The sequence below is a fragment of the Oryzias latipes genome, chromosome 16 (genome assembly GCF_053564925.1).
Source record: "Oryzias latipes strain Hd-rR chromosome 16, Olatipes_Hd-rR_3.1".
Taxonomy (NCBI): domain Eukaryota; kingdom Metazoa; phylum Chordata; class Actinopteri; order Beloniformes; family Adrianichthyidae; genus Oryzias; species Oryzias latipes.
In genome coordinates, this window is record NC_136252.1 from 21,884,846 (window position 1) to 21,910,871 (window position 26,026).

The window sequence follows — 26,026 nt, forward strand, 5'->3', positions numbered from 1 at the left end:
TCAGAACAGATTGCCATGCGACTGCACGGTGGCTTCTCATCTCACTGCAATGATGTACAGAATTTCTACTTCCTTAACATATTTGCTTGTTGATTTGATTTAAAAAAATTATCACTTTTTTTAATGAATGTATTAAATACAACATGAGCAATAAAAGTAAACCATTAGTTTGTCAATTTATTAACATCATAGACATTTTTCATATATATAATATACAGCTTGATAACCAGGTATTTCACATTTGCATCTCCATTCTCGACTTTGTTTCTTTACTCTGCAAACCTTAAATTGGCTGGACTAAAATTATTTACATCAAAGGTTAAGTGATAAAAATGTGAGGTTGAGGTCAAACTGAAGAATAAAATGACAGGAATGCCATCTCTTTATAGTATATACACTGAAAGTGGGAGCAGTGGAACTTAAAAGTTCAGATCAGATAGGAGGTGGAGGAAAAGAGTTTCACCCCCCCGCTGGTGCGGAGATGGAGCCGTCAAATGGAGAAAGTTCTGGAAGGTGCAACGATCCCCTTCCTGTCCTCTGAAGACGGCTTTCGTTTCTTCTCAGACATCATTCAAACATGAAAACTGTGTCATCAGTGGAAAAGCGTAAGGGTGCCGACACAGAAACAAGAACTTTTTTTTCTTTTCTTTAAACAGTACAGTCCAATAAAACAAAGTACGGCACCGAGTTCAGTTTGAGCATACGGCGTTCTGGAAATGCACCACCGTCCCACCTATGGAGGCTCAGCTGCAGGTTTCAATTGATGAAAGAGGGCATGCTGTTTGACTTCAAATCATGGTGTTGTGTTGTATATTTAAACAAAGATGTGGTTTGATTCAGTGCTGGAAATAGAGGAAACGGGTAAAATGAGCATTGTTTCTAAGTTGGTTTGTCAAAAGGGAAACCGCTTCGACAAACTGTAATGCGTTATTAAGACATCTGTAGAGAACATGACTGAGGAGAGCATTAAAATAGAAAAGAAAAAGTACAAAAAAGTCAGACTGAAATGATTGAGAGAGATGAACAAAGGGAAGTGAGAAGCATTTTGGTGGACGGGGGTCTCAGAAAGACCATCTCTCCTGTGTGCGGGGGTCCGTGGGGAGCGAGGGGGACTCTGACTGGGGCTGGCTGCTGTCTTCTCCACTCAAACTCATCCTACACACCGGACATGTGTCGTGCTGCACAGACACAAAAACGTAAGGAGTGAACATGAACTCATGGCGGTTTTCTCCCAAATATTAGAGGAATCTGAACCCAGAAACCTTCCTTCAGCCTTATTTAGGAATCAGACTTCTATACATATCAGTGGCAACAGATAAAGAAACTGTAAACGTACGACCAAGTCAAACACAAAACAAAACCACAAAAAAAATCTGATTGATTTAAAAGCTTACATTTCAAAAACATACCCTTTAAAATCGATTTTAAAAACGTTACCTTAGCCAAACTACAGATAAATATATGCAAGTCGTGAATATTTTAAATATTAAACTCAGCCATTCAACACTTAAACTGAATGAAATGAAGTTCAGCCTGACAAGATCTGACCTCTGACCCCTCATGTAACTGATAGTCATGTGACCATAGAGGCCTGTGTCAACAGCCAACACAAAAACGGCAGCAGTTCAGTTCTGTACACATGCCTTCAGTCCACGCCAGGTTCACTTTGTGACAAAGAAAGTTCATTTGATGCATGGATTTGGACATTTTCATTATTGCTTGGATTTGATCAAAGTCAGGACTTGGACTGAGAAACAATTCAGATAAACACTGAGAGCTACTTCCTCTGCTTCTTGTAAGTGTAGACATTTCTAATCTGACACTGGCTGATGCTTGGTTACCAAACAGAGCTGAGGAAGGACTTCCAAAGATCCTCGGCTCATTTTTTTCTTTTTTGTTCTATTTACTGATCAAAACAGATCTTTGAAAAAGAGGAGTTAAAAGCAAACTATTTGACAGAATTTTTTTAATTAACTTTTTTTTAACTACTATTTTAAAGTAATTAAATAAAAAACAGCTCTTTCAATCGCTGATTTCATTTGAAAAACTTTGATTTATATATTTAAGAAGTATTTGTTCCTGATTTTCCTTCTTTAAATGGTCATTTTTACAATGAACATTAGATATAATCACACTGTTCATGCTTTAATGTCTTTTTGCTTGTAACTCACCATTTCCAGCCACGGTACTATACAGTCTGAATGAAAGAAGTGATTGCAGGGGAGTTTTCTGACAGGCTCTCCCACTGTGAAGTCCTCTTTGCACACTGGACACTCCATACAGCAATCTGTAAGAGATTTATTAAATATCTTATTACCTTAAACAATCACTAATCTGACTCCAAACAGAATACACAATATTTTTAAACTAGGAGACAACATACCATAAAGATTTAGGTGGATTCCTAATTTGAAAAAAATATTAGTCCTACAAAAGCTGACAAGGATAATTTTCAGCTGAGAACTAACAACGGCCCAGGAGAGGAAAATGTCAGAGAGAGAAAAGGGAAGTAGCAGCTCTCACTAGAATGCAATAACAGCAGTGTCATTTTTAGGCCAGCAATAATGAAGCTATCCAGCCCAACAGTTGTGAGCCAGATGCCAACTCAGACGAGGAAAACAAAGACATTTGTCTACAAGCGGATGCATCAGAATGAAGCGGAGCGGCCTGCTAATTGTAGTTTGTACATAACTACAGGTTTTTTTCCCAATGGCATTTTTTTATCTGTTCCTGATTCACAACAAATTGAATAAAGAAATACTCAGAAATGCGGTTTAAACTTAATTTTCTTTATACACGTCCATCAGAAAATAGCGACAAGAGCATGTTAAAAACAGTTTTCATTGGATTGGATTGTTTAAAATCTATTTTAAACAATCCAATCTATAACATGTAACTCCTCTCCACAGATTCACTACTGGATTGAGGTCCACAGACTGGCTAGACCACTTCAGAACTTATACGTAGCCACTCCTCTGTTGCTCAGGTGATGCGTTCGTCATGCTGGAAGATCCAGACATTTCATTTTTAACATTTCAAACTTATTTTCAGCACATGCACATGTTTTGTGTCAATTAGGCCTGCACAATATACCGCAAATTTATCGTTATCGCAATATCAAACTGTGCAATATGCATATCGCAAAAGACAGGAAATTTGCAATAAATGGTTACCTTAGATGTGGCCAAATAATCTTATGGCAGCTTGAAGTGTTTAATTGATTGAAAGAATCCCTTTCTGCATTTGACCAATCAGATGGACCCCTTCACGTTGTTAACTAATCGGATGGCGCCCTATTATGTTGTATGTTCGCCTCCTATGTCAACAAGGGTCATTTGTAGTATAATTTTTAAGCTGTTGTAATGGAATGGGAATAATATTTTTGGTTGTTTTGCTAATTGTTTATATACCGCAAATGATATCGTTATCGCAATATTAATTACTAATATCGCATATCGCGAGTTTTCTTCATATCGTGCAGCCCTAGTGTCAATCACAAAAAAATATAAGTTAACGATGCCATCTAATGTGGTTTTACGCATGTTCCCAATTGCTATCAACATGATACACATTATACAAACACATAAATATTAAAACAATGCTATTCCCTGTATTGTTTTTACATTCTGTCACACATGAAATGAAGATTATAGACCTCTCGCATCCTTTGAAGTGGGATGACTTGCAGAATCTGTCACTGACTAATACTTTTTGCCCCACTGTACAAACAGCTAACAGTAACAACATAGAAAAGTCAGGTTTTGTTTTTATTCAGGCAGCTTTTGAGTCACACTTTAATATTCCTTGAATTTTATCTTATAAATTACAGCTGTTTCATGCACTCGTTTGTTATAGTGATTTATTAAATTAACTAATGAGAAACTGAAATTGAAGTTGGATCATGTCAGAGCCACTCTTTTTGTACATCTGTTACATCACAATAACCATCTGATGAATTCTAAAAGTGACAGCTGGAATGAGTCGGGATCTACCTGCTTGTTCCTGAGATATATTGACAGTTGGGAGAGAAGAGATTTTTTCTTTCTCAGCTGGAGGAGGTCCCGTGTTCTCCAGCTGACCTAGTAACTACAATGACACAAGTGTTAACTTTGCTGTTAAAAAGTGACACAACTGTAATAAAACCAGTGGTTTACCTGTGTTATCACTGCGTCTAACCCTCCTTGTCCCCATGCGTAGTCCCCGGGGTTGGAGTGCAGCATCCCTGTCCTGAGAGAGATCAAAAGTCACCAACAGTGAAGAGAGAAGAAACACCTGTACAACTGTATGATTATGATAGAGTAAAGTGAGTTACCATGACAGGGGAGGGGAGCCAGGCACTCCAGAGTTGGCAAAAAGACCAGCAAGAAACTGCTGTACGATCCTGCCAAACAGAAACACAGTTTAAACCCAACAAGAATACCGTATTTTCCGGACTATAAGTCGCCCTTTTTTTCATAGTTTGGCAAGGGGTGCGACTTATACTCCGCAGCGACTTATCTTAGAAATAAATTGAAATAAAAACATTGTTAACCCTCCTGTTATGTTCATTTGTGAGGAACAGAGATGATGTTCCTGGGTCAATTTGATGTATGAGGTATGTTAAGTGTTAAGAGGATGTTAAGTGACTCAGAGAATCAGCAAACTTTTTTTTACAGTAAGATCTTGAAGGCTAAGAACATAATATTCTATTTTCCAATTATTTCATAGATTCAAAAATGCAATAAAAATGACAACTGTTTCTACAAAAACAGGATGAAAACAGAGTATTAGTTGGCCAATGATGCTTCATGAAAGGAATAAATAAATAAGTATGAGAAATAATTACTGTGAAATTATGAGATAAACAGTCTGCTATGATTGTGTCATATGAGGTTGTGAAAGTTAAAATGCGACTTATAGTCCAGTGCGACTTATCTGTGTTTTTTTCTACTTTATAATGCATTTTTGGGCTGGTGCGACTTATACTCCGGTGCGACTTATAGTCCGGAAAATACGGTAGTTAGGGCTTCTCCATTAACCGACTGGCACCTGCAATGTTACGATTATGTATACTTCTTACTGAAACACCTCAGAATGTTGTTTTTCCTCAACAGTAATTTAAGATTCATCTACTGTGGTCCTTTGCTGTTATTGCATGTCACCTTTTGTGGTTTCGTTTATTTTTTTACTGCATTTTTGCATGTTATTCATTTTTTACTGTGCATTATGTTCTGCATCCTGATTGGCTGTAGACCCTGTCAATTAATCTCTTCCGTTCCTCATCTCCTGCACAAAATACCTTCAGTTTGCCAAATCTACATGAATCTTCGATCACTATCAGATCTTTGTTGGACTTATTTTTTTTATAAAGGTTTGAGAGTTTAAACAGAAGAGAAAAGTGTGAAAGTGTTCATGACTGTCTGACAAAAGAGTACAAAGTGTATAGTGAGGGGTTTTATAGCCTTAAACATCTGTAATCATCATAAAAACTATAGTTTTCACCTACTGCAGGTTATTAATTTAGCAGATAACTCCTGTAGTAAAGCAGGGACCACTATACTCTCAAACATCTTAAAGATCATCTAAACCAGGGAGCTGCAACTTTCAACACTTAAAGACCCATTCGGGTCGATTTCTTACCCACCACAACCCAGCAGGAACCGCAAAGCCTTATTTTCCCTTTAGAAGATCAATTCAAAAATTGTAGTAGTAGGTTGTGTGATTTCATCAATGTTAAATAAAACTATACAGTTTGTTTTACTATTTGTGGTACATCTCAGCCAGACATTCATAAATGTAACTAAAAGCAGATCAGAGCAAACCAAGTGAGCCTAACCGTTTTTTCGGAGCATGAGTCCCACTTAAAAAACTTGGAGAGAAAAAAGGAAATAGAAAATCTGCTTTATAATCTAGTGCGCCTTAAATATGAATTTTGGTTGTGCTTACTGACACACTATTACATGGTGCTCGAAAGTCTGACAAAATGTTTTAGTACGACTTTGGTAAACAATGAAAGACACACCGCTTGATGGATTGTTAGAACATTATGGGTACCATATTCAGGAGCCTAACAGAGTGATACGCACTGTCCTTCAATTGTTTGTAAATGTGTTGAATCAAGTTTGACTTTAAGACGATTTAGTTTAACATGTAGTTCAAAAAATACGTAACTTCTTAAAATTAAAAAGATTTTATTTTTCTTCAACCAGAAAGCCACAATGGAGAGGTAAAAGAGCCACATGTGGCTCCAGGGCCTCAGGTTGCAGAGCCCTGATCTAAACAGTCCTTTCTGGCATTTCCCGATGAAAAAAAACAACACTGTGGGGCCGGATCTCTTTTTGTTGCTGAGCAAGTAATGATTGATTCAATGATTTCTTAAAAAGTGCAATTTACAATCAAAAGTCTGAACAGGTTGCCTTATCTTGAGAAGCACACGGTCAGTGCTAGCTGATGAGGCTTCTGTCCAAAATAGACCAGCCGCTTATTTATAGTGTGCAGTACCAGACCACTTATGGAACGTAACACAGCATGTCTGGTGAGAGCATAACACGACTGACTTCAGCAGCCACAATCAACTTTAGAGCCCACATCAGAGCCGCTACAGGTGACTGTGGCTCGAAACACGGAGGAAGCAACACAACAATGGATGTTGTGTCAAAAGACTGAAAAGCAAAGTTAAACGAGTTTACCCCTCCACAGCAGGTGAGCGCTCTGGTCTGCTGCTGCCTCTGAACCGGTATCTCCTCTGGCTGTGAAGGCGAGGTGGGCGGCCTGGTCCGAAGTGTTCATTGGATCCTAACAGACCACCCATCTGCCCCCCGAGACCAGCTGGAACCGATCCCCCGATCGGTCCAGCCCCCAGTCCTCCGAAATCACTAAAACTCCCCAAACGACTGCTGGAGAGCCTTGGCTCGGAGTCAGGAGTGTCACTGTCTGTTGTAAACGGCCTCTCCAATAACAGGAGGTGCCACAGCTGTAGAGACGTTAGGATTAACAAACAGTTATGGAAAGGGACATGAAAAAAAAAAAAAAGACAGGGAGACAGAGAGATCAAAAAATGGGGGGAAAACTCAAAAATTAATCATAATTTAATATGATCAGAGTCAAACGTACCTCTGCAAACTGTGTGGCTGTGTCATCTATCCCATTTGCACCGCCGTCTAGAAGACTAATGAAAGCAACACAAACAGGGGAGGTACAACAATCTCAATAAACGCGTACTAAACTGATCAACTAAAAGGTCACGCTGGAAGAAGATTCAATAAACAGATAACTGACAGAGCAACAAACATGTATTCACTTTTAAGGTTCTGTTCCAGAAACAGAGGTCTCTTACCTGGAATCCTCTGTTACTTCCTCTATGAAACCTGAATCACATCTTGGACAGATGTATTCCTGCAAGAAAAAGAACAAGGACAGAGTCACGCTTATTTATAAAGGCTGAGGAAAAAAAGAGACAACTAAACATCGAACTATGGCCACATTTTTCATTTCAATTGGGTTTCAGCACATCAGAAAGAAAAAAAAGTAACATTTAGATGTAAAAACTTGGTTTTACATTTAGTATACATCCTATTGAAGATGCCAAACACAATACAAGTAAAAAAGATTCAAATGACAGTAGATATTTCAACACACCAATGTGTACGATGTTAACATCCTGGTTTAAGGGCTGTTGAAAGTACATTAGAAATACTATAAGCAAACATGTCCATCATTAAGACTTTCCAGTTAAATGTACTTTTAATTGTTTACATCTTAATATGTTGAAAAACAGACATTTTAAAAGCCTGTGCAACTGTTTTCATGAGCCAAACCATTTTTGGGCTTGTGTTTTATTAATGTAAAATACAACACATATCGTGATACTTCAAAGGATAATTGTTAAGAAAAATGTATGATGTTTTTTTTTTTTTGATTGGCTGATTAAAAGCATAAATAATGACTTTCATTTAGTGTTTCAACATATGAATGCAACCAAAGAGGTACGGCTGGTCTGCCAACCACACCTTAGGGGGAGGGCGTTCAAAACCAGCATGACAGCTTGGAGCAAACACAACCAGCAAGCAGCCTTTGCAGCAGGATGGATCATATGTTGTCCTCTCATTTAAAGATAGAGCTTTTCACTCAGGGGAACAGGATTGAGGTCACTTAGCATAAAAACAAAGTTGTAAGCCATTACGGCAACACCTGAAGTACAATACTTGTAGCATTAAAAAGTGGGTCACAACAATAATGTCTTTTTAGATTGTAGTTCACTCGATTTGGAGTGCTAAATATACAAATGAAATTCACAAATGTTCTTAAGGTTGAATTGAAAAAAAAAGTGACTATGAATTACAGAAATTATTTTGGTCAAAGCCTTTGAATTCAGATTTACTCACAAAACTCACACAATTACTTGTAATAAATAAATGTTATGTATTGTTTTGTTGATTTTTATAATTTACTTTATATTTCAGGTTTAAAAAATGTTTGATATTATCTTTGCAGTTGCTTGATCCAACACAGAAAAAGAAAATCACAAAGAGACAAGTGAGTAAATCCAGAATTAGTGACCAATTATCTGAAATTTAAAAATAATGGGGAGGCAATAGTCACAGCTCTGTTTCCAGTTTACTGGTCGATTAAACAAATAGACGTTTGGATGTTTATTTTTACTTTATGGCACAGTAAATCACAGAACCCTCCATCTCTGTATCAGTCTAACAGATTGCTTCTAAGAAGCTAACAGGTTGCACTTTTTAATTTAAACTTTCAGTCAAAATCTAGACACAACATAAAGCAGTGTTTCCTAAAATTCGGGTTATATAACAAAATTCATTTACTCAATACATCAGCCAGTTATAAGCTAAATTTATAAAACATGTAAGAGAACACATTCATGTTAGAAATTCAGATATTTCTGGTATTTATTTTAACCTGTCCAAATTTTTTCTTGTCCAAAATGAAATACTATAATCATTATCATCAACAAAATAACTTATATTTCAATGATTGAAAAATGTGTGTCAATTTTTATTTATTTACCAAGGAACATTTGTTTCAAAAACACAAAACGGAGTCAACAAGAGAAAAAAAACTACAAATAAAAAAACAAACACTTACAGTTAGTTAAATGTTTTTGTAAAAACGTAGGAATGTCCTTTTAAATAAATGGCCTTTTAAAGAATATTTGTAAAATAGTAATAGTAGGCCATTTAAACGCCTCTTCTGCCGACATTGTTACGTTTGACTTTAACACTAAAACTGAAAGTAAACCACAACGTATGACATCTACAGAAAACTTCCCCTGCTTATACTGCCACTGCTGTTAACAGAAACAAAAACTAAATGTGTATATATACTGAAAAGGAAAATCTGAGTGACAGTTTATGAATAAATAAACTCTCAGATTAATTCGGGCTGTTTTGTTCAAAAACATGCATCTATCATTTACCACCAAGCACACAACTTCTACCTTGAAGCACAGAGATTAGCGTAAGTATTTTAAAACAGGCACGAATAACAAGACCTACTATCGTTAGTTTTAAGAGTAGCTTAGTTTCCCCTAAAACGACTAACCGGAGTTTCTTTACTGACTTAACAACAACAAACACTGCTATATGCTAATAGCCTATGGGCTTAGCTGTAGCAAGAAGTAGCCGAAACAAACAGCTACCTGCCGGAAGGCAGACTTGTCAGCCGCGCATAACACTCAACATAAAATGAGCGAATAACCAAAAATAACGCGACTTACCGGGAGTTTGGGATTTACTTCTCCCTTACAACAGTGACAGAAAAACCGATGCGAGGGAACAGCCGCAGCCTCCGCCATCTTCCCGGAGCAGCACAAACACTGACGTCGGTCCTCCACTAGCTGAAGGGAGCTGTCCGCCCCCAGCCCGGCATGCACTGCGGCACTGTTGTCGAATCACAGCAAGCAAAAAACCGGGAGCGGAAGTGTCTGTTTGTTGTCATCGACTAGCCTCATGCGCTAAACTATCTGCACGGAGTCTGCTTTCATTGCGAGATCTGAAATCGAAAAAGGTTTGTGAAAAAAAAAAAATGCCAGGCTTATACCATCAAATATTCAGAGATAATTTAGTAAATTCCCAGCATGCAATTGTAATTTTACTATCCAAAAGCCCAAGGGGGAAAGAACTTGAACAACTGTTGACTTTTCAAATTAGAAGAGATAGTTTACATGCACTGTATGCTATAAGGGAAACTACTTAATGACCGATCTAACTTTTTATTTTTAGATTTTACCTGTTGGAATAAGTGGTGCCTGTTTTAACAAAGTAAAATACTATTATTGTTGTTTGTAGTTCGTAAACTAGATGTATAGAGATAACATAACTAAAAAAAGTGCTGTTTATTGAAAAACTAAACTGAACTAAAATAAAATTGATTTATTGTTTATATTGGTTCATGTTGAACGATCAAATCCGATCCGATTCACTGATCTAAAATCGATCCAGAACATCTTTAGCCAAGAATTCAACCAGTGGGACTCAGAAAATAAATACCTGGATTCTGAACAGTGCAGGGGAAGTTTTCCACATTCCCTGTATTTTTTTGCAACATAATTAAGTGTAAATTAAACATGTTTACAAACAAACAAGTAAAAAAGAATGAATGGACAGTTTTACCTACATTTTGCTGCCATTCGATGTGTTGTCTGTTTTAACGTTATAGTTAGAAAAAAAGCCTACTGTGCCTTAATCCAAATGGTATTTTCCAATATTGATAATAATTGATTTATTTCCTTTTAAAATTAATTCATATTGGTATAGTTTGATTCGATTAACATCTTGCCTCAGATGGATGAATCGATTCATCTTTACAGCCTACTAAAAGCACATGCATTAGTTCTTATTATTAACTTAGTGGTTTTCATTGAACTGTTGGTGTGTTTGTGCAGATGACAGCCCAGGAGGTCCGTCTGTGTGGTCTTCTGCTGCAGGAGCACTTTGGAGAAGTGGTGGAGAAAGTGGGAAGAAATCTGCTCAAAAGTGGAACGCAAAATTTAAGAGCCATTGTTCATGAAACTGGCTTGTCAGTGGATCTGGTAGGTCAACGCAAGACTGAGATTGCATTCGCTGTAGTCAGATGTTCTTTGAAAAATAATCAAAATTATTCATTATTTGAATTATTATTCAAAGCAAACGGTCACATATATTACTATGTCCCTTGCAATATGGCAAAAGTTAGTTCTTTAAAGATATTTGAACAATAAGAGAAACAAAATTATAATGTAATTATTCAGGTAATATATATTCATATTTGAAAACAGTTTTACCTGAAACTGATTGCTTATCAGTTTTTTGTCAATACAATACAGTGATGTCTGGTAATGTTCATGTACTTTAACAGGACTTCTTCTTCTTTCATCAAGGTAAAGAAGTCTCTGTGCGTTCTTGTGCAACATGGAGCCTGTTCGTTTATTCAAGGTCGAAAAGGACCGGGGAGCCCGACGGAATACAAAGCCCACTGCGATCGGGTACTGAGAATTCTGCGCTACCCACGTTACATATACACAGCCAAAACGCTGTACGGCGACACCGGTGAGCTTATCATAGAGGAGCTGCTGCAGAGGGGCCACATGACGATGAGCAACACAGTTAAGACAGTCGCAGACCGTCTAACTCAGAGTATGGACGGTGAGCATCAGAATCAAACAAAAGACTGTCCATAAAAGAGATGATCTGTTTTCTGAAGGTTTTTTTTTCAGTTAAGCTTTGGATTGAGGCCTAAAATATCGCGATCAGTAGATTCATTTTCTAATGAATACTTCCTTTGATGTTTTGTTGATACAGAGGGGTCGAGCATGGATTATGGTGAAGTGTCCGCCACCTTTTCCAAACTGGTAGAGACTCATTTTCTCCAGCGCTGTCCCCCAGCAGCAGGAGCAGGAACGACAGGGAGCAGTCAGACTGCCAATTCGACTTCTGCAGCTCCTGCCAGCAGCACTGCACCCACACCGGAAAGCTTCCCCGACTGCTACAGGGTTCCTCAAGTGACACTCATAGGCCGGAGCAAACGCTCGCTCGCCAGCGAGGAAGGAGAGGACCAAAGAAATGCGAAAAAAGCGAAAATGGACCCAGAGGTCAGAGAGACGTTTGTTAAAGCAAGATGTTCACTGCATATGCTAAGACTTCTATGGTTGTGACTTCTGTTTGTCTTCTCATAACTTGGATCTTTGGTGCTCAGACTCATGGGGATGAGGGGATTTACTGGCAGGTGAACTTTGAACGGTTCCACCAGCATTTCCGGGATCAGACTATCATCAGTGCTGTCGCCAACAAACTAGATCAGGTGGGAATTCCACAAAACATTTCAAACTAACCATTTTTTTTATTCATTAAAAGAAAAACAGGTTTTGAAAAATAATTGCCTAGAAAAAAAAACCCAAATACATTTCCTCAGTGTATAATTATTTGATGGTTAAAAGTAAAAATGAATAGTATTTGAAAACCCTCTTTGTATGGCTGAAGGAATTTAGCATAAGCATTTGGTTGTTTGATAAGACTATCTGACTTTGAAGTATTGACCTTAAAATCAAAGAAAATTCAAATTTTAAATGAAATAAAGTGATAGTTTTTGGAAGTACTCCTAATAATTCCTCTTTTTTCTTGGATTGTTCTCTGTGCTTTAAATACTACAGCTTTTTACATTTATTTCATTATTAATTATTTATTATTATTATTTATTATTAACTAGCTGTCTTCTCACATCTTTCCTACCCAGACCAGCAGTGAAATAGTGAGAACCATGCTGAGGATGAGTGAGGTGACAACCTCTTCCACTGCCCCGTGCACAAAACCCCTTTCAGCCAATGAGATCTTCAGGTCCCTCCCAGCTACTTACAACATCCCCCGCCATATATTGGACCAGTACCTCACTCTGCTGGTGGATGACCCTGTAGGTCCTCCTCATCTCAAATATCTCTCTGATTTTTGCTTGGCTCCCCACAAAATGCTCAAAAAGTTTCCCACTTTTCCTTCCTAAGATGGAGTTTGTGGGGAAGGCTGGGGAAAGTGGAGGAGGAATGTATATTGTCAGTATCCTTTCTGCTCACTTGAAGGTTCAAACCATCCCACAGGTGTGCGTGTCATTCGCTACTAAACCCAAAACAAAAGCTTTCCCTAACTTTTCTGTCAGATCTGAACCAAGCATTGGCTAACCTGGCACGGGCCACCCTGGAGTCCATCGTACAAGAGAGGTACACCAGTGTGTGTGTTTGCTCTCCACACATACGGTTGCTATTGGGCTCCCATTGTTAATAAGATACCTTTTATTCATCCTCAGATTTGGCTCCAGATCAGCGCGCATCTTCCGCCTGTTGCTACGGAAACGTCATCTGGAGCAGAAGCAAGTGGAGGATTTCGCCATGATTCCAGCAAAAGAGGCTAAAGACATGTTGTACACTCTGCTCTCACAGAACCTGGTCCAGCTTCAGGTACGTGGATGTAAAATGGGTTTAAAGAAGGAACTGGATGAAAAGTTTACGATTTGTTTTAATCATACACCTGGATCTATCCTAAGACTAATTTTTTAACCTGGTGGTGAATTTTAAACATCTGAGCTGAAGTTATTTAATCCAAAACAGCATTGTTCTGTTTACCAATGTATATAGATTTATTTAAAAATACATGTGTTGAGTTCTCAAAGTTTGAACCAAGCAGCCATAGTTCTAGTTTTTTCTTTTTTTAGTACAATTTTTATTATCTGTAATTATCTCTTTTTTAAATGTATCCTCCAGGAAATCCCCAAAACACCAGACTTTGCTCCCTCTCGGACCTTCTATCTTTATACCGTCAACCAGCTGCCTACTGCGAGATTGCTGCTACAGAACTGTTACAAGGTGAGTCTGAAAACAAACTGGGAGCTTTAGAAAGCTGGATGGAGAGCCACAGGTGTATTATTTCATGCCTGCTTTCCTCTCCAGACAGTGGCCAACCTTATGGAGCGGCGGCTGTTTGAGGCCAAAGAAAGCAAGTGGGTCTTTGAATCATATTTTTCCTTGAAGTTTTACAAGAATGCAGGTACTGCTATGCGCCAAATGTGAATTATGTTTGTTTTTTAGGCGCCTTCTGGAGAAATCGCAACGAATCGAAGCTATTTTGGCGTCTCTGCAGGCCAGCGGGGCCGAACCCGAACAGCTCACTGAAGTGGAAGAAATGATCACCGCTCCTGAAAAGCAACAACTGGATAGCTTAAGGCTTCATGTTAACAAGTAAGAGAAGACGACAGAAACAAAAAATGTATATTTGGCAAAGTTTTTTAAACAGGTTTTAAATTTTCCTTTTTTTTCTTTCCAGATTAGATTCAGCAGAGAATCAAGTGGATGAAACAATCTTTCTTCTGGAGTCCTACATAAGTTCCTCTACAAAACCTACAAGTTAAGTCAGATTTGGAAGAATGACTGACACCCCACATTTTACTTAAAAATTATTTGATTTTGTTTTTTTGTCACAACAGTTTTAGAGTTTACAGCAAATATGTTTCGGTTAGAAGTGGATTTAAATCTGATTGTTTTTATTCCTTGCAAATAATAAACACAACAGGAGGAACCCTTTCCAAATGTTTTTTATTTCCCATCATGAAACAAAAAGCTGTAGAACCGAGTGAACATTTGAAATATAAAACCATGAACAAGTCTGCAAGTTAAATAAAAGAACTGTGGCTTAATACATTTTCAAATTCCTTAAAATTAAACTAAGGTTATTTACAAACATTGGGGTAAAAAGTATTTATTAGTCACTGATTCTGCAAGTTAATGAGAAGCCTGTAATGTTTATCATAGATATGCTTCAACTGTGGGAGACGGAAAGTAAAAAAGAATCCAGAATTGTTTTTTTTTTTATAGAATGTACTTGAATAATGGTGCGTTTAATGTCAAATCCTACAGTGTGGTTTCCTGGATTCTTGTTCTGTTTCTTAAAGTTGAAATGAACTTACGATGAACATTACTGATCTCTCTCATCATTTTAAGTGGGACAACTTGCAGAATATTCAAATACTTTTTTTGCCCGGCTGTAAGTGCCTCCATACTCTGGAAATAGTGGGAAGTGCATTTCTGTTAGACCCTTGCGATGCTCTTTTTTAGTCTTTGGAAACTCTGTTGCATCCATTTCCTGAATGTCTGTGCCTGGTGGGAGGCTCAAAGAAAAATCTACTTCCCTTGTAGTCCACAAGGCAAATCGCTGTTCATACAGATTCAGTCTTCAGGATTTTCCTCCTCTCCTCTGTGTTTGCGTGTAAAGAATCCGAGCTGACAATAAGGAAAAGAGCGTGAATGAATACGCTATCCTTTATATATTACACATATGTCTTGAACATCAAAGAGAGTTTGATGTGATACCTTCCACAGTATGAAGATAATAAGAGCCAACAGCAGCAGACCGCCTATGATGCTGCCGATCAGAATCCAGAGCGAGATGGGAATAGCTCTTCCCTTCAGCACCTCCAGTACAGTCTAAAGAGAAGTGTGGGAGACGCATGGGTATGTTAGGTACACTCTAACGTAGGGCTGGTGGTCTCTGCCAAAATATTTTAACCCTTGCGACATCTTTGCATATCCACTAATTGTTGAAATGTAGGTGAATATTGATTACGTTTTCAAATTTCCATCCAAAATAACCGCACAAGCTAACTAACTAATAAACAAAAATTGAATTTTCATTCTTAAAATAAGTAATTCTTGAATAAAAACCAACTGAAAACAGTTTTTATGCCTGAAAAAATACTCAAAATGACTTAAAAAGAAATTTGATTCATACATTTGATTCATTTATGTTGCATATTCTGCATATTGTTAGTAAATATGGATTTGATTAACTAATATTTTTAAACTCAGCCCGTCTCTTACCTCCCCCCAGACTGTTCCTTTTCCCAGAGTGATGAGGTTAGTCTCCTGAGCTGTGAGGCCATAGGCGCCTATTATCCTCATTGACTTATATTTTGCCTGAATACATAAAGAAAAGGGTCATGGTCAAAGCTGGAGCGACTGGAGAATAACTGAGTCACCTTATTTGTCATGTTACTCACTTTCCTGAAAAAATCCTCATGAACTCTGCGGCTCACTCGAATGATGACGTCCTCCCTGAGCTGCCGCACCTCACACACAATCTCCGTGCACCATGACCTGCTGCAGTTCTATGTATGGAAAATGGAGATTTCCCATCAGCTGCTGTTCAAGGGATTGAGAAGCGCCTGTTTTCTGGGCCTCACCAGGATTTCATCCTGCATCATGTCTTCAGGATGAAGTGGCCGCACTTCTCTCTGCCTGCTCTTCAGCTGCGCCACATCACTCATGACAGTACAGTTCACCCCTGAGGCCTGGGTGGGGGGGAATGAGCAAATGTCATGTCTTATCTGAGAGAAGTGAAAATGCAAATGCATCCTAAAAAAGAGAATCTGCTCACGTTGTTTGAGGAGACATCGGTGACAGTCATGAAGGTGCTGTCTCCTGCAGCTGCAGTGGGCAGATACAGCCGCAGCTCCAGGTTACTCAGCAAGTAACAGCCAAAATTCTGCAACTAAAATATAAAAAAAAAAATTGGTGGATACTTATGTCAATATTTGACATTTTCAGACATTTTTTATTAGAATCAAGGATTTACCCTAAAGTAGGTGAAAAATTGTGGCCCAATTGCTTCCGATGCTGTTCGAGTGGGGTGGACTTCGTAGCGGTTCAGATTAGAGGTACTGCATAAAGAACAAGCCTGTAAGTACATCAATAGCAAGAAAAAATAACAAAAAAAGCTTATACTGTGCAGTCTCACCTACTAATATACAACTCTGGCTCATACTGAACAAAGGTTTGCAACTGAACACTGTTGTCCCCCAAAGTCTCCTGTCTTTCAACACTGTCACTGCAAGACCAGAGCGAGAGTTACAGCAAAAGTTTCCCTGCAGGTTGGTGAAAATGTGCATGACACAGCCATGACTCAACTACCTGGAAGCGTTGATCTTTATCTGGACACGACTGTGCAGAAAACTGCAGCTGAACTCAAACTCCAGCATAAAGTTAACCTAAAAAGAGCAGAAAATAGTCTTAAGTTTCACCCGAGGAAAGGAAAGTGTGAGACCAATGGAGTCAATCCTTCAGGTAAGCGCACCTTTGACCGAGAGCGAAACACTGGGTAGCTGACGTTACAAGAGTGAATGTTTGAGCCAATTGCTGTACACTCCATCTTAAAGTAGGCATCCTCCTATGTTAAAAAAACAAAAAGAAGAGGACATTGGATTAAAATACGGAGGATTTGTTGCATCCAGGGCAAGCGCAATGTGAGTTACCCGAATGCTTAGGCTGGAGAAGTGCAGGTTTCGTGAATAGTGCAGCTTCAGGCTGGTGTTGTAGGCGTTTTCCAGTCTGTTCTGAAGCTGCACTTCAACTGCCAGACGCCTACGCGTGCTGCGAATCACATAAGGCTTCTGTCTGTGGGGAAAACACTGAAACTCAGACTGGATGCTTCTTCCTCTGCCTAGGATGAAAAGAATATCTAAAAATATCTACCGAGTCCCGGAGATGTCCATGCGTGCGTTCAGCACCAGGTCTGTTGTGCAAACATCATCCTCTCCACAATCTTTGAAAAAAGGAATCTGGGCAGATGTATGGGGAAGTGAAGCACTATCTTTTGTTGAAATTGGAAAAAAGGAATGGGAAAATTGGCCACGTTTGTGCACTTACAGACTTATTGATGGTGTTTTGCCATCCTTCATCCAGCACAGGGCCAGTCTTGGTGTTGTTGATCTTAAACCGCAGGGAGAAGCTAATAGGACGGATGTAATCCGCTGTGTCCTGACAAATAAAAAAAAGAGTACCTTTGATGGTCTTTTCTCAAAGATTTTGGAGGATGTGTGTCCCCACACTTACAAAGACATGAAAGGGAAGTCTATAGCAGAGGGTCTTTCCTATCTGGGCTTGGACTAAAATCTGGGTTTGTCGGTGGGAGCTGTCATCAAACAAAGCCCGGGCTGACAGCTTCCGGTCATCCAATGTCGCCATCACTGACAGATCTGGAAGACAAGTTTACAAAGGAGATGCTCAGCATTCACACAGCAAAAGAGGCCCCTTAGAAAAAAGACAAAAATCACTACCCCATTGACAGATTTTCTTTAAATAAGCAAAACAATCTGCCAATGGTAGAGGAAAAATGGTCTCATCAAGAATTCTTATTTGAAGAAAAAAGATTTTTTTCTCAAACAAAGATTTATTATTTTTCTTGCAAGACAAAAAAAAGGGTAAATTTGCTTGAAACAAAGAATTTTTACTTTCTTAAGATTCCATTTTTGCAGGTCACAACATAGTTCATTAGATCTTCATGTTATTACTACAGCAAGTATTTTATGGAAAACCACCAAAAATGTTGCTGCTGGATCCAGGTGAGCGGGAGACAGCTGTGAAGCAGGCAGTGGCGTTTAGGCAGGCTGACTCTCTGCTGCCTCTCTGACAGGTTTTCTGAATGACGTTGATGGAATGTGGCTGGAAAGAAAGGCTCACTTTGACCTGGACGATGCTGCGAGAACTTTAAGACACAATGGACAGAAAGTGGAGCGTTACACCAAAGAAACGGCTGGTAATTGGCTTGCATTTCTTTTTTTAGGCTCAGTTTTTAAAGGTAAAACCAACTTTTTATAGAAGATATATTTATGGACATGTAAATTCTGAATTATTAAGATAATGAACAGTGGTGCTGTCTTTCAGTCTGTGTCTGCCGACCTTAGTAGCACAGCATTGCCTTGTGCTCCCACTGCCAAATCTATGAGGTCATCCCCATCCAAGTCCAACCGAGCACTCACACTGCGGCCAAAATACTTCAGGGAGGGGTAAAGTGAGGACCCCGGTATTCGCTGTGAGGACGAGAAAGCAGATTTCCATTTAACTGAACTCTGAGAGGTATTCATGAGCATGAGGGAGTACATAAATTAGATATACCTGCTTGTAATTGTTATTGATGTAAATCCCATCTCCATGATAAATATAAATGGCACCGATGTGCTCATCCTCCAAAGGTGCTCCAACCACCAAGTCAGTAAGATCATCATGGTTCAGATCAGGAGCAGCTGCCAGTGCATAACCAAACCTTGCATCCTGGGACTTTTTCTCTGACTTCAGGGTACCATTTGGTACAAAAACCCCCTCCTGTGACAGAAAGAGCTGTGATTTACCAGATCAAACTGGAATTGTCTTACTATAATTGTGGCTTTAACTTTCTTACCCCACTAAGTGAGTAGATGTAAACTTTACCACCCTCTTTGTTCCCCGAACTGAGGAACATGGGAGCAGCAATAAGAAGCACATCAGTGATGCCATCCTGATCTATGTCCAGCCCACACACCTCACTGCCAAAGTAGGATCCAATCTGGAGACAGAGACATGTTGTTGCGTGGTGTGTCCAGTAGATGGAGCCCTTCCATAGAATGTGACATTCATATTTTAAGGTGAACCAAAAACTCAAACAAGAATCTTTTTTTTTACCTGTTCCCCATTCATGGCCTGTACAATATTAACACCGCTGTCGTCTGTGAATTCAAACAGAATCACTTTGCCTTTGTGTTTGAATCGGGGAGCTCCAGCCACATACAACGTTCTCCAGTTTCCAATGACCACAGAGGAGACCGTGTAACCTGCACACACACACGTCAGATCCAACTGCATCCCAACACAAGGTATTTAAAAAAAAATGTTTGAATTTGACCTCAAAACAATGTTGATGGACTAGTGCAGCACTCGTGCATTTACATGAAATACATTTGCAACGTTAAGCTGAATAGTTTAACATTTGTTCACAATCTCCTGAATGCTTAACAACTTAGTGATGTATTAACTTTAAATGTATTTGTGTCTTTGTCTAAAAAAAAAAAAAAAAAAAGATTATAAGATAGTTGAGAAACTCTAAAAAAAAAACTTTCGATCTGCCATTTTTTTGTCCAATAAGTTGCACAATCAGCACCATTTTTCTTTTGGGCGTTGAAATGTAAATTTGTTCTTTCAAAACCCAGCTTTCAGTCTGATAATAAACACTGTTACTCATACCAAAGTCTAGTAAAATCAGACGTAATAATTCTAATTTCTAAACTTACTGAGCTACACACACATGATTCAGTGCTTCTTTATATGTTTTAACTTAAAGTTAGGAAATCAAACATGGTCTCTTCAAAAAGACAACAGTCTGCAGATTCTAAATACTTTTATCAATGACATGAGACAAAAACTCGGTAAATTATAAGAGTAGCAAGAACAATGTGCTGAACAATGTGCTGAGAACTCTGTTAATTATGCATGACATGCAAACACAGGTGCAAACTCATCAAGATACATCCCAAAATGTCAGAAGTAAAGTTATTTTTTTTAGCATTTTAGCAAACACATATGAAATAGGAAAACAACTTCTAAAATTCCTTAATCGAACTCCAAAACCCATATGAAACCAAACAAACGGACCTCAGTGGCACTTCAAAGCCCGGCAGCCTGTTTGCTGATTTGAACAGACCTCTGATAGTTTGACAAGTCTGTTATTCTTTTTACATGAGCCATAGATTTGACAGAAAAAACAGCAGCATGTTTACAAATCAAAGAGCCATTAAACAGGAAGCTCATTTCAAACTGAAAAACTGCATTTCGATGGTTTTGATAAATACAGTAGAATAAAAGTAAACATTTTCAACTAGTTAAAAAAAGGTTACAATTCATACTTATTAACAGATTAGCCAAAAGATGACAAAGCTCACTTGGAGATAATAAAACCCTCACAGAACTGAACAGGTTTACTAATTCTAAGCAGAGTTGGGCTAAAATAGTTATTATAAAGGTCTTTTTGTCACCAAGATAGAGACTTTTTTTTGGGAAAGCATAAACATAACATGTATTATTTTGTTTCAGGGACATTTAGACAGAAAGGGTAGAACTTTCCTTCAACTCATTTGCAGTCATCTTCTTATCTCTTATTTTACTTATTCAGCAGCATTAAGTCCTCATAGTAGTGAAAGTGTCCACAGGTTAATTTTCCTCAGAGTTTTCAGGGCCCATCAAGAACAGGGTAAATGTAATGTTGGAATATATTGATTTCATTTTATTAAATGTTAAAACCTTTTTTTTGACATTTTATTTTCTCATATGCATTTTTCCTGGATTCTTCCTTTTATGTTATAACTACATTTTCCCAATTCTTTTGAAGATCTCTAAATTTTTGTAGCCCCCTTGCGTTTCCATACTGGACCACCATGGTGTCTGACCAATAGCAGCAGAAAGATTCCTGATTTTATTCACATAGGTACTTTTAAGTCCCCACTATAGATCTCATCAGCCAAAGCAGCTGTAAAAGGGGACTGGAGTTACTGTAATTGTAAAATTGAAAACAAATGTAAAGTCTCAGCAGACAATCAGAAACATGAAACTGAAATATCTTGGAGTTTTACCTAAATATCGGCATCTGGTAAGAGAACATTTGTTGAGAACATTTTGCTGTATCATGAAACTTTATTTTTCTGATGATGGAGGACATAGATTAAGAAAAGTAAGCTTAAATTTGTATTTCTTTTTTCAAAATTTTGTAAATCAGGAGCAGACAAAAAAATTCAGTTTAAATAAGAAAATATTTATGACGTGGAAAATATGACGGGCTGGCCACAGGCTCCCTGCTCCGCTCCATTCTGATGCATCCAATTGTAGTCGATTAGATCCATGTATGTCTTTGTTTTCCTCATCTAATCTGGAATCTGGCTCAAAACTGTACACTTGAATAGCTCCAACATTGATCACTTTGGTTGCACTGGTAATGTTAGGTTGGGGGCTGTGAGACGCTGTAAGCCAGCGGGAGAACACGTAAACAGGTGGCGACGGGAAGTAGTGGTGGGTTTGCACCACGCCAACAGCAAATATCTAATGAACTACTGCTGCTCTGCAGAAACTACAGTCAGGACCATGAATATTTGGACAGAGACACATTCCTTCTAATTTGGTTTCTGTACATTACCACAGTGAATTTTAAATAAAACTACTCAGATGCCATTGAAGTGCAGACTTTCAGCTTTTATTCCATGGGTTGAACAAAAAGATTGCATAAAAATGTGAAAAACTAAAGCATGTTTTAAACACAATCCCTTCATGGGCTGGTAAGTATTGGACGAATGAAATAACTGAAAACAAAATGGTATTTGGTTGAAAACCCTTTGTAGGCAATGACAGCCTGAAGTCTTGAACTCGTGGACATCACCAGATGCTGGGTTTTTCTCCTTCTGAATGCTCTGCCAGGCCTTCACTGCAGCGGCTTTCAGTTGCTGTTTGTTTGTGGGCCTTTCTGTCTGAAGTTTAGTTTTCAACAAGTGAAATGCATGCTCAATTGGGTTAAGGTCAGGTGACCATTCAAGAATATTCCACTTCTTTGCCTTAATAAACTCCTGAGTTGCTTTGGCTGTATGTTTTGGATCGTTGTCCATCTGTATTATGAAACACCGCCCAATCAGTTTGGCTGCTTTCACCTGGATCTGCGCAGACGGAAAGTCTCTGAACACCTCCGAATTCATTGGGCTGCTCCTGTCCTGGGTCACGTCATCAATAAACACTAGTGTCCCAGTGCCGCTACCAGCCATGCACGCCCAGACCATCACACTGCCTCCACAGTGTTTTACTGATGATGTAGTGTGCTTTGGATCATGAGCTTCTCCACGCCTTGTTCGTACTTTTCTCTTGCCATCACTCTGGTAGAGGTTGATTTTGGTCTCATTTGTCCAAAGAATGTTTTTCCAGAACTGTGCTGGCTTTTTTAGATGCTTTTTAGCAAAGTCTAATCTAGCCTTCCAATTCTTGAGGTTTATGAGTGGCTTGCATCTTGCAGTGTAGCCTCTGTATCTACTTTCATGCAGTCTTCTTTTTATGGTAGACTTGGATATTGATACGCCTACCTCCTGGAGAGTGTTGTTCACTTGGTTGGCTGTTGTTCCTCTTCACCATGGAAATGATTATGCCATCATCCACCACTGTTGTCTTCCGTGGACGTCCAGGTCTTTTTGCGTTGCTGAGTTCACCAGTGCTTTCTTTCTTTCTCAGGATGTACCACACTGTTGATTTTGCCACTCCTAATACTGTAGCAATTTCTGGCATGTTTTTTTTAATGTTTTCTCAGCTTAAACTTTGTGCTATCCTAGGCACTTTAACATTGGGAGTTGGGTCATCTAGACCCCCTAGACAGTGCACTGAACCTTTTTTCTTCAATGATTTGTGATCTTCACTGGTGTCCATGGATTACATGAAATCTTTCCACCTTTATCCACTTTTGTCATGGTAGGGAGAACACGTCAATGCAAGGGTTAATGATGGGTCCTTTCACCTGCATGGAGAGCTCCTTTGACGGCAGGTCGTCTGTTCACAGCACAATCTTCAAAATGCAAGCACGAGTACTTTAATCAACTCCAGGCCTTTATCTGCTTCACTCATAATGACATTTTATTTAAAATTCACTGTGGTAATGTACAGAAACTAAATTAGAAAGAATGTGTCTCTGTCCATATATTTATGTTCCTGACTGTATGTACTAGAAAACAATGAAGTATGATTATTTTGGTTAAAAACAGCTTGATCATAATGAAAAAGACTACTGGAAACGCATTCAAAAAAGCTAAAAAGACGATCAGTCAGTTTTTAAAGATGGTTAAGTTTGTCTTTTAGTTATGTTGCATTTATTTTCAGAAACACCTGTTCTACTCTTGAAGACAAAGAAAAAAGAGACATCAAAGGGCGTCATTTGAGATGGAATGACATTGATACCTAAATAAGCAGCATGGTTTTTCAGCTCCAGTGGAAACTCGCTTTCAAAGGCTTCTCGGGGAGGTACGATTCTTCCATTCACCCCTTCCTTCAGCACCCCGCCATCCCAGTCATACGCTCCCACCATCCCAAATAGAATACCATCCTGAGGAAAAGAAGAAAGCTTGGATTAGATATACATAAAAAAAACAAACGGTATGACAATTATGGGAGTAAAGACTCACATCCAGTGTGTGTGTGGAGAAGCCAATCTGGGACATCTCCAGATGGAATGAGCTCTCATTGTAGCCCAAAGTACCTAAAGGTGGACAAGTCAGTTTTCTAGCTTTGTCATGTTTTTTCACTCACTCCCTTCCTTTTCCTCTCTTCTACCTCCCAGGATCTAACACTCCCTATACTATAGCAGAGAAGACAGTAGATGACAGACGTTTCCTTTTCTCACAGTCACCTGTGTTTCTGTCCATCCATTCTTTTTAGATGTCATGCTTTGTTATGAAATGAAGAATTACTAAAGAGGATAAAAAAATCTCTTAAAATAACAAACAAATACCGGTAACCAGAATGTCTGTGCATCTTAACTACATTTGCATTAGCTGCAAACTATTTTTAAAGATTTAAAACCTTATTTTTAGACATTCAAGATATTTGACCAGGGTTTTGGTTCCACTGTGATTTTTAAATACACATTTAAATTTATGTTCTTCCCCTACCGCTGTGGCTTCTCCCTACCCCTCCAACTGTAGGGGCATTTAGAGGTGTGGTGGTAGTGAACTAATTTTTTTTAAGGGGAAGCCATAGGGACTTATGGCTGAGTTTCCCTTCACCAAAAGGGTGACCCGCTTGTGCCATGGAAGAGAAACCCATTTCTTCAGCTGGGTTTACATTTAAATGTAAATAATGACTTCTTTTTTTTTGCATGACTTTTTAAAAATAAAAAAAGACAATATTGGAATGTACAGTATTTTCCAAGCACTGCTAACATGCTAACATGGCTCACCGGTGACTATTCATGACGTCATTAATGTGGTAGTGCCGTCCAAATTTGAAGACAATACTTTTCCATAACTCTCTTCTTGGAGGGCTCAATGTAGGGGTAGGGAGAAGTTGCATGGATAGAGAAATAATTCATATTCGGCCTCAAACTACATGAGGAATTATAAAAAGGGGTCAACTATAAACATATTCTCATTTTGTTCACATTTTGTTGTAAAATGAGTCATTCCACTTACTACATTACCTTTTTGTCACTGTAATTAAAATGAACTACAACAAAAACTACCAAACTGTAAACCACTTGTTTAAAACTAGCAATAAATACTTATTATTGGGCTCTTTAATAATTGATTTTATGTCATTCCATCTAACAGTTAGCTTTTTTGGCTTATATTTTCTCTTTGTGAATACTTGTGTGGAACTTCTTGTTTCTAGATTTTAATATTTCGTTATGAAATTTTATTGTCAAGTAAAAATGACTTGCTGCAGGGACAAACACTTTTACCAATTTAGTGATTTTCTTGTTAAGAATAGCGTTCTTTTCTTGTTTTTAGACTACCCTTTTTTTTGCAATGTAATGGCTTTTTGGGGGGCCTTTGATCACTATTCATGAGAAAGCTTAACAGCCTAACAGCATGCATATAATGCAATGCATGCCTGTCACCTTCGAGACTGAATATCCTGTCTCCCAATGCGTCCACAATGTCATTCAGCGCAGCTTCATCTGTTACATTGAAGAAATACTTTTCATCCGGGTCACTGGCAATGTCTTTAATTTCATTTATGAAAGTCTCTGGGTCCTCCTGTCTCCGGATATAATGCCCCAGAACCTGAAGCAGGAGGGGGAGTAAAAAATAATAAAGGGAGAGCAAAGAACATTTGAAAAGCAGTGGTTAGTTTTCCACATTTCTGATACAGATGCTTGTTGTTAACTTTTTGAAAGAGTTAGCAGTTGCAGGGGTAAATAGTACACAAAGTTGATAGGATGTTCTAACAGAAAGTTTTTAACTAAAGTTCATGTAAAAAAAATCATGAGGGAAACCAAACCCCATAGTCTCCCTCAGCGACTCTGACTGCCAAGAAACATAAGGAAATCCTCTGTTTTCAAAGAGTAGGGGAGGTGTCATGTATAACGTGTTTAGTGCCCTCTTATAAATATGTGCATTGAGGTCTTATAGAAGCTAAAATTCCGTCCAGCCAACCACACTGTGCTTGCTTTGGCAGGAATGTGACCCAAAAAACATTACTAAGAAAGAAGACGACAGAAGGAAAGAACACTGCTAAACTGTAAAATAC

At 38.5% G+C, this 26,026-nt stretch overlaps 3 protein-coding genes across 3 annotated transcripts in view; 1 reads left to right on the forward strand and 2 right to left on the reverse strand.

The window, feature by feature from the left end:
* Positions 1-157: 157 nt before the first annotated feature.
* rnf115a (ring finger protein 115a) lies at positions 158-9,877 on the reverse strand. The gene is made up of 9 exons (XM_023964716.2): positions 9,719-9,877; positions 7,316-7,374; positions 7,093-7,147; positions 6,669-6,952; positions 4,313-4,381; positions 4,155-4,227; positions 3,993-4,086; positions 2,172-2,287; positions 158-1,178 (listed from the first exon to the last, which is right to left on the reverse strand). The coding sequence occupies exons 1-9, from the start codon at positions 9,794-9,796 to the stop codon at positions 1,062-1,064; spliced, it is 945 nt and encodes a 314-aa protein (XP_023820484.1). The 5' UTR covers positions 9,797-9,877; the 3' UTR covers positions 158-1,061.
* Positions 9,863-14,542, forward strand: polr3c (polymerase (RNA) III (DNA directed) polypeptide C). The gene is made up of 13 exons (XM_004077914.5): positions 9,863-10,008; positions 10,886-11,032; positions 11,360-11,624; positions 11,781-12,070; positions 12,175-12,279; positions 12,712-12,885; positions 12,974-13,025; positions 13,126-13,186; positions 13,273-13,423; positions 13,727-13,828; positions 13,913-13,962; positions 14,051-14,200; positions 14,286-14,542. Exons 2-13 carry the CDS (start codon positions 10,886-10,888, stop codon positions 14,368-14,370), a joined length of 1,632 nt encoding a protein of 543 aa, XP_004077962.1. The 5' UTR covers positions 9,863-10,008; the 3' UTR covers positions 14,371-14,542.
* The window catches only part of itga10 (integrin, alpha 10), a 30,393-nt gene continuing 18,904 nt past the window's right edge, over positions 14,538-26,026 (reverse strand). Inside the window, exons 9-30 of the mRNA XM_004078154.5 lie at positions 25,395-25,560; positions 23,962-24,035; positions 23,738-23,882; positions 19,451-19,599; positions 19,191-19,334; positions 18,908-19,114; positions 18,692-18,822; positions 18,331-18,497; positions 17,846-17,988; positions 17,660-17,770; positions 17,486-17,571; positions 17,266-17,407; positions 17,088-17,180; positions 16,925-17,001; positions 16,752-16,841; positions 16,590-16,674; positions 16,392-16,505; positions 16,198-16,305; positions 16,015-16,122; positions 15,836-15,931; positions 15,329-15,442; positions 14,538-15,238 (exon numbers count right to left, since the gene is read on the reverse strand). Coding sequence (XP_004078202.1) covers positions 15,185-15,238; positions 15,329-15,442; positions 15,836-15,931; positions 16,015-16,122; positions 16,198-16,305; positions 16,392-16,505; positions 16,590-16,674; positions 16,752-16,841; positions 16,925-17,001; positions 17,088-17,180; positions 17,266-17,407; positions 17,486-17,571; positions 17,660-17,770; positions 17,846-17,988; positions 18,331-18,497; positions 18,692-18,822; positions 18,908-19,114; positions 19,191-19,334; positions 19,451-19,599; positions 23,738-23,882; positions 23,962-24,035; positions 25,395-25,560 — 2,604 coding nt within the window. The 3' untranslated portion in view covers positions 14,538-15,184. The remainder of the gene's footprint in view (positions 15,239-15,328; positions 15,443-15,835; positions 15,932-16,014; positions 16,123-16,197; positions 16,306-16,391; positions 16,506-16,589; positions 16,675-16,751; positions 16,842-16,924; positions 17,002-17,087; positions 17,181-17,265; positions 17,408-17,485; positions 17,572-17,659; positions 17,771-17,845; positions 17,989-18,330; positions 18,498-18,691; positions 18,823-18,907; positions 19,115-19,190; positions 19,335-19,450; positions 19,600-23,737; positions 23,883-23,961; positions 24,036-25,394; positions 25,561-26,026) is intronic.

Coding starts and splice junctions, on each gene's coding strand:
- rnf115a (XM_023964716.2), bottom strand. CDS start 9,796: ATGGCGGAGGCTGCGGCTGTTCCCTCGCATCGGTTTTTCTGTCACTGT. Junction 7,148..7,315: donor GAAGTAACAGAGGATTCCAG/GTAAGAGACCTC, acceptor TGCTTTCATTAG/TCTTCTAGACGGCGGTGCAA. Junction 4,382..6,668: donor CGCTCACCTGCTGTGGAGGG/GTAAACTCGTTT, acceptor TCTGTTTGGCAG/GATCGTACAGCAGTTTCTTG.
- polr3c (XM_004077914.5), top strand. CDS start 10,886: ATGACAGCCCAGGAGGTCCGTCTGTGTGGTCTTCTGCTGCAGGAGCAC. Junction 12,280..12,711: donor TCGCCAACAAACTAGATCAG/GTGGGAATTCCA, acceptor TTTCCTACCCAG/ACCAGCAGTGAAATAGTGAG. Junction 12,886..12,973: donor CTCTGCTGGTGGATGACCCT/GTAGGTCCTCCT, acceptor TTCCTTCCTAAG/ATGGAGTTTGTGGGGAAGGC.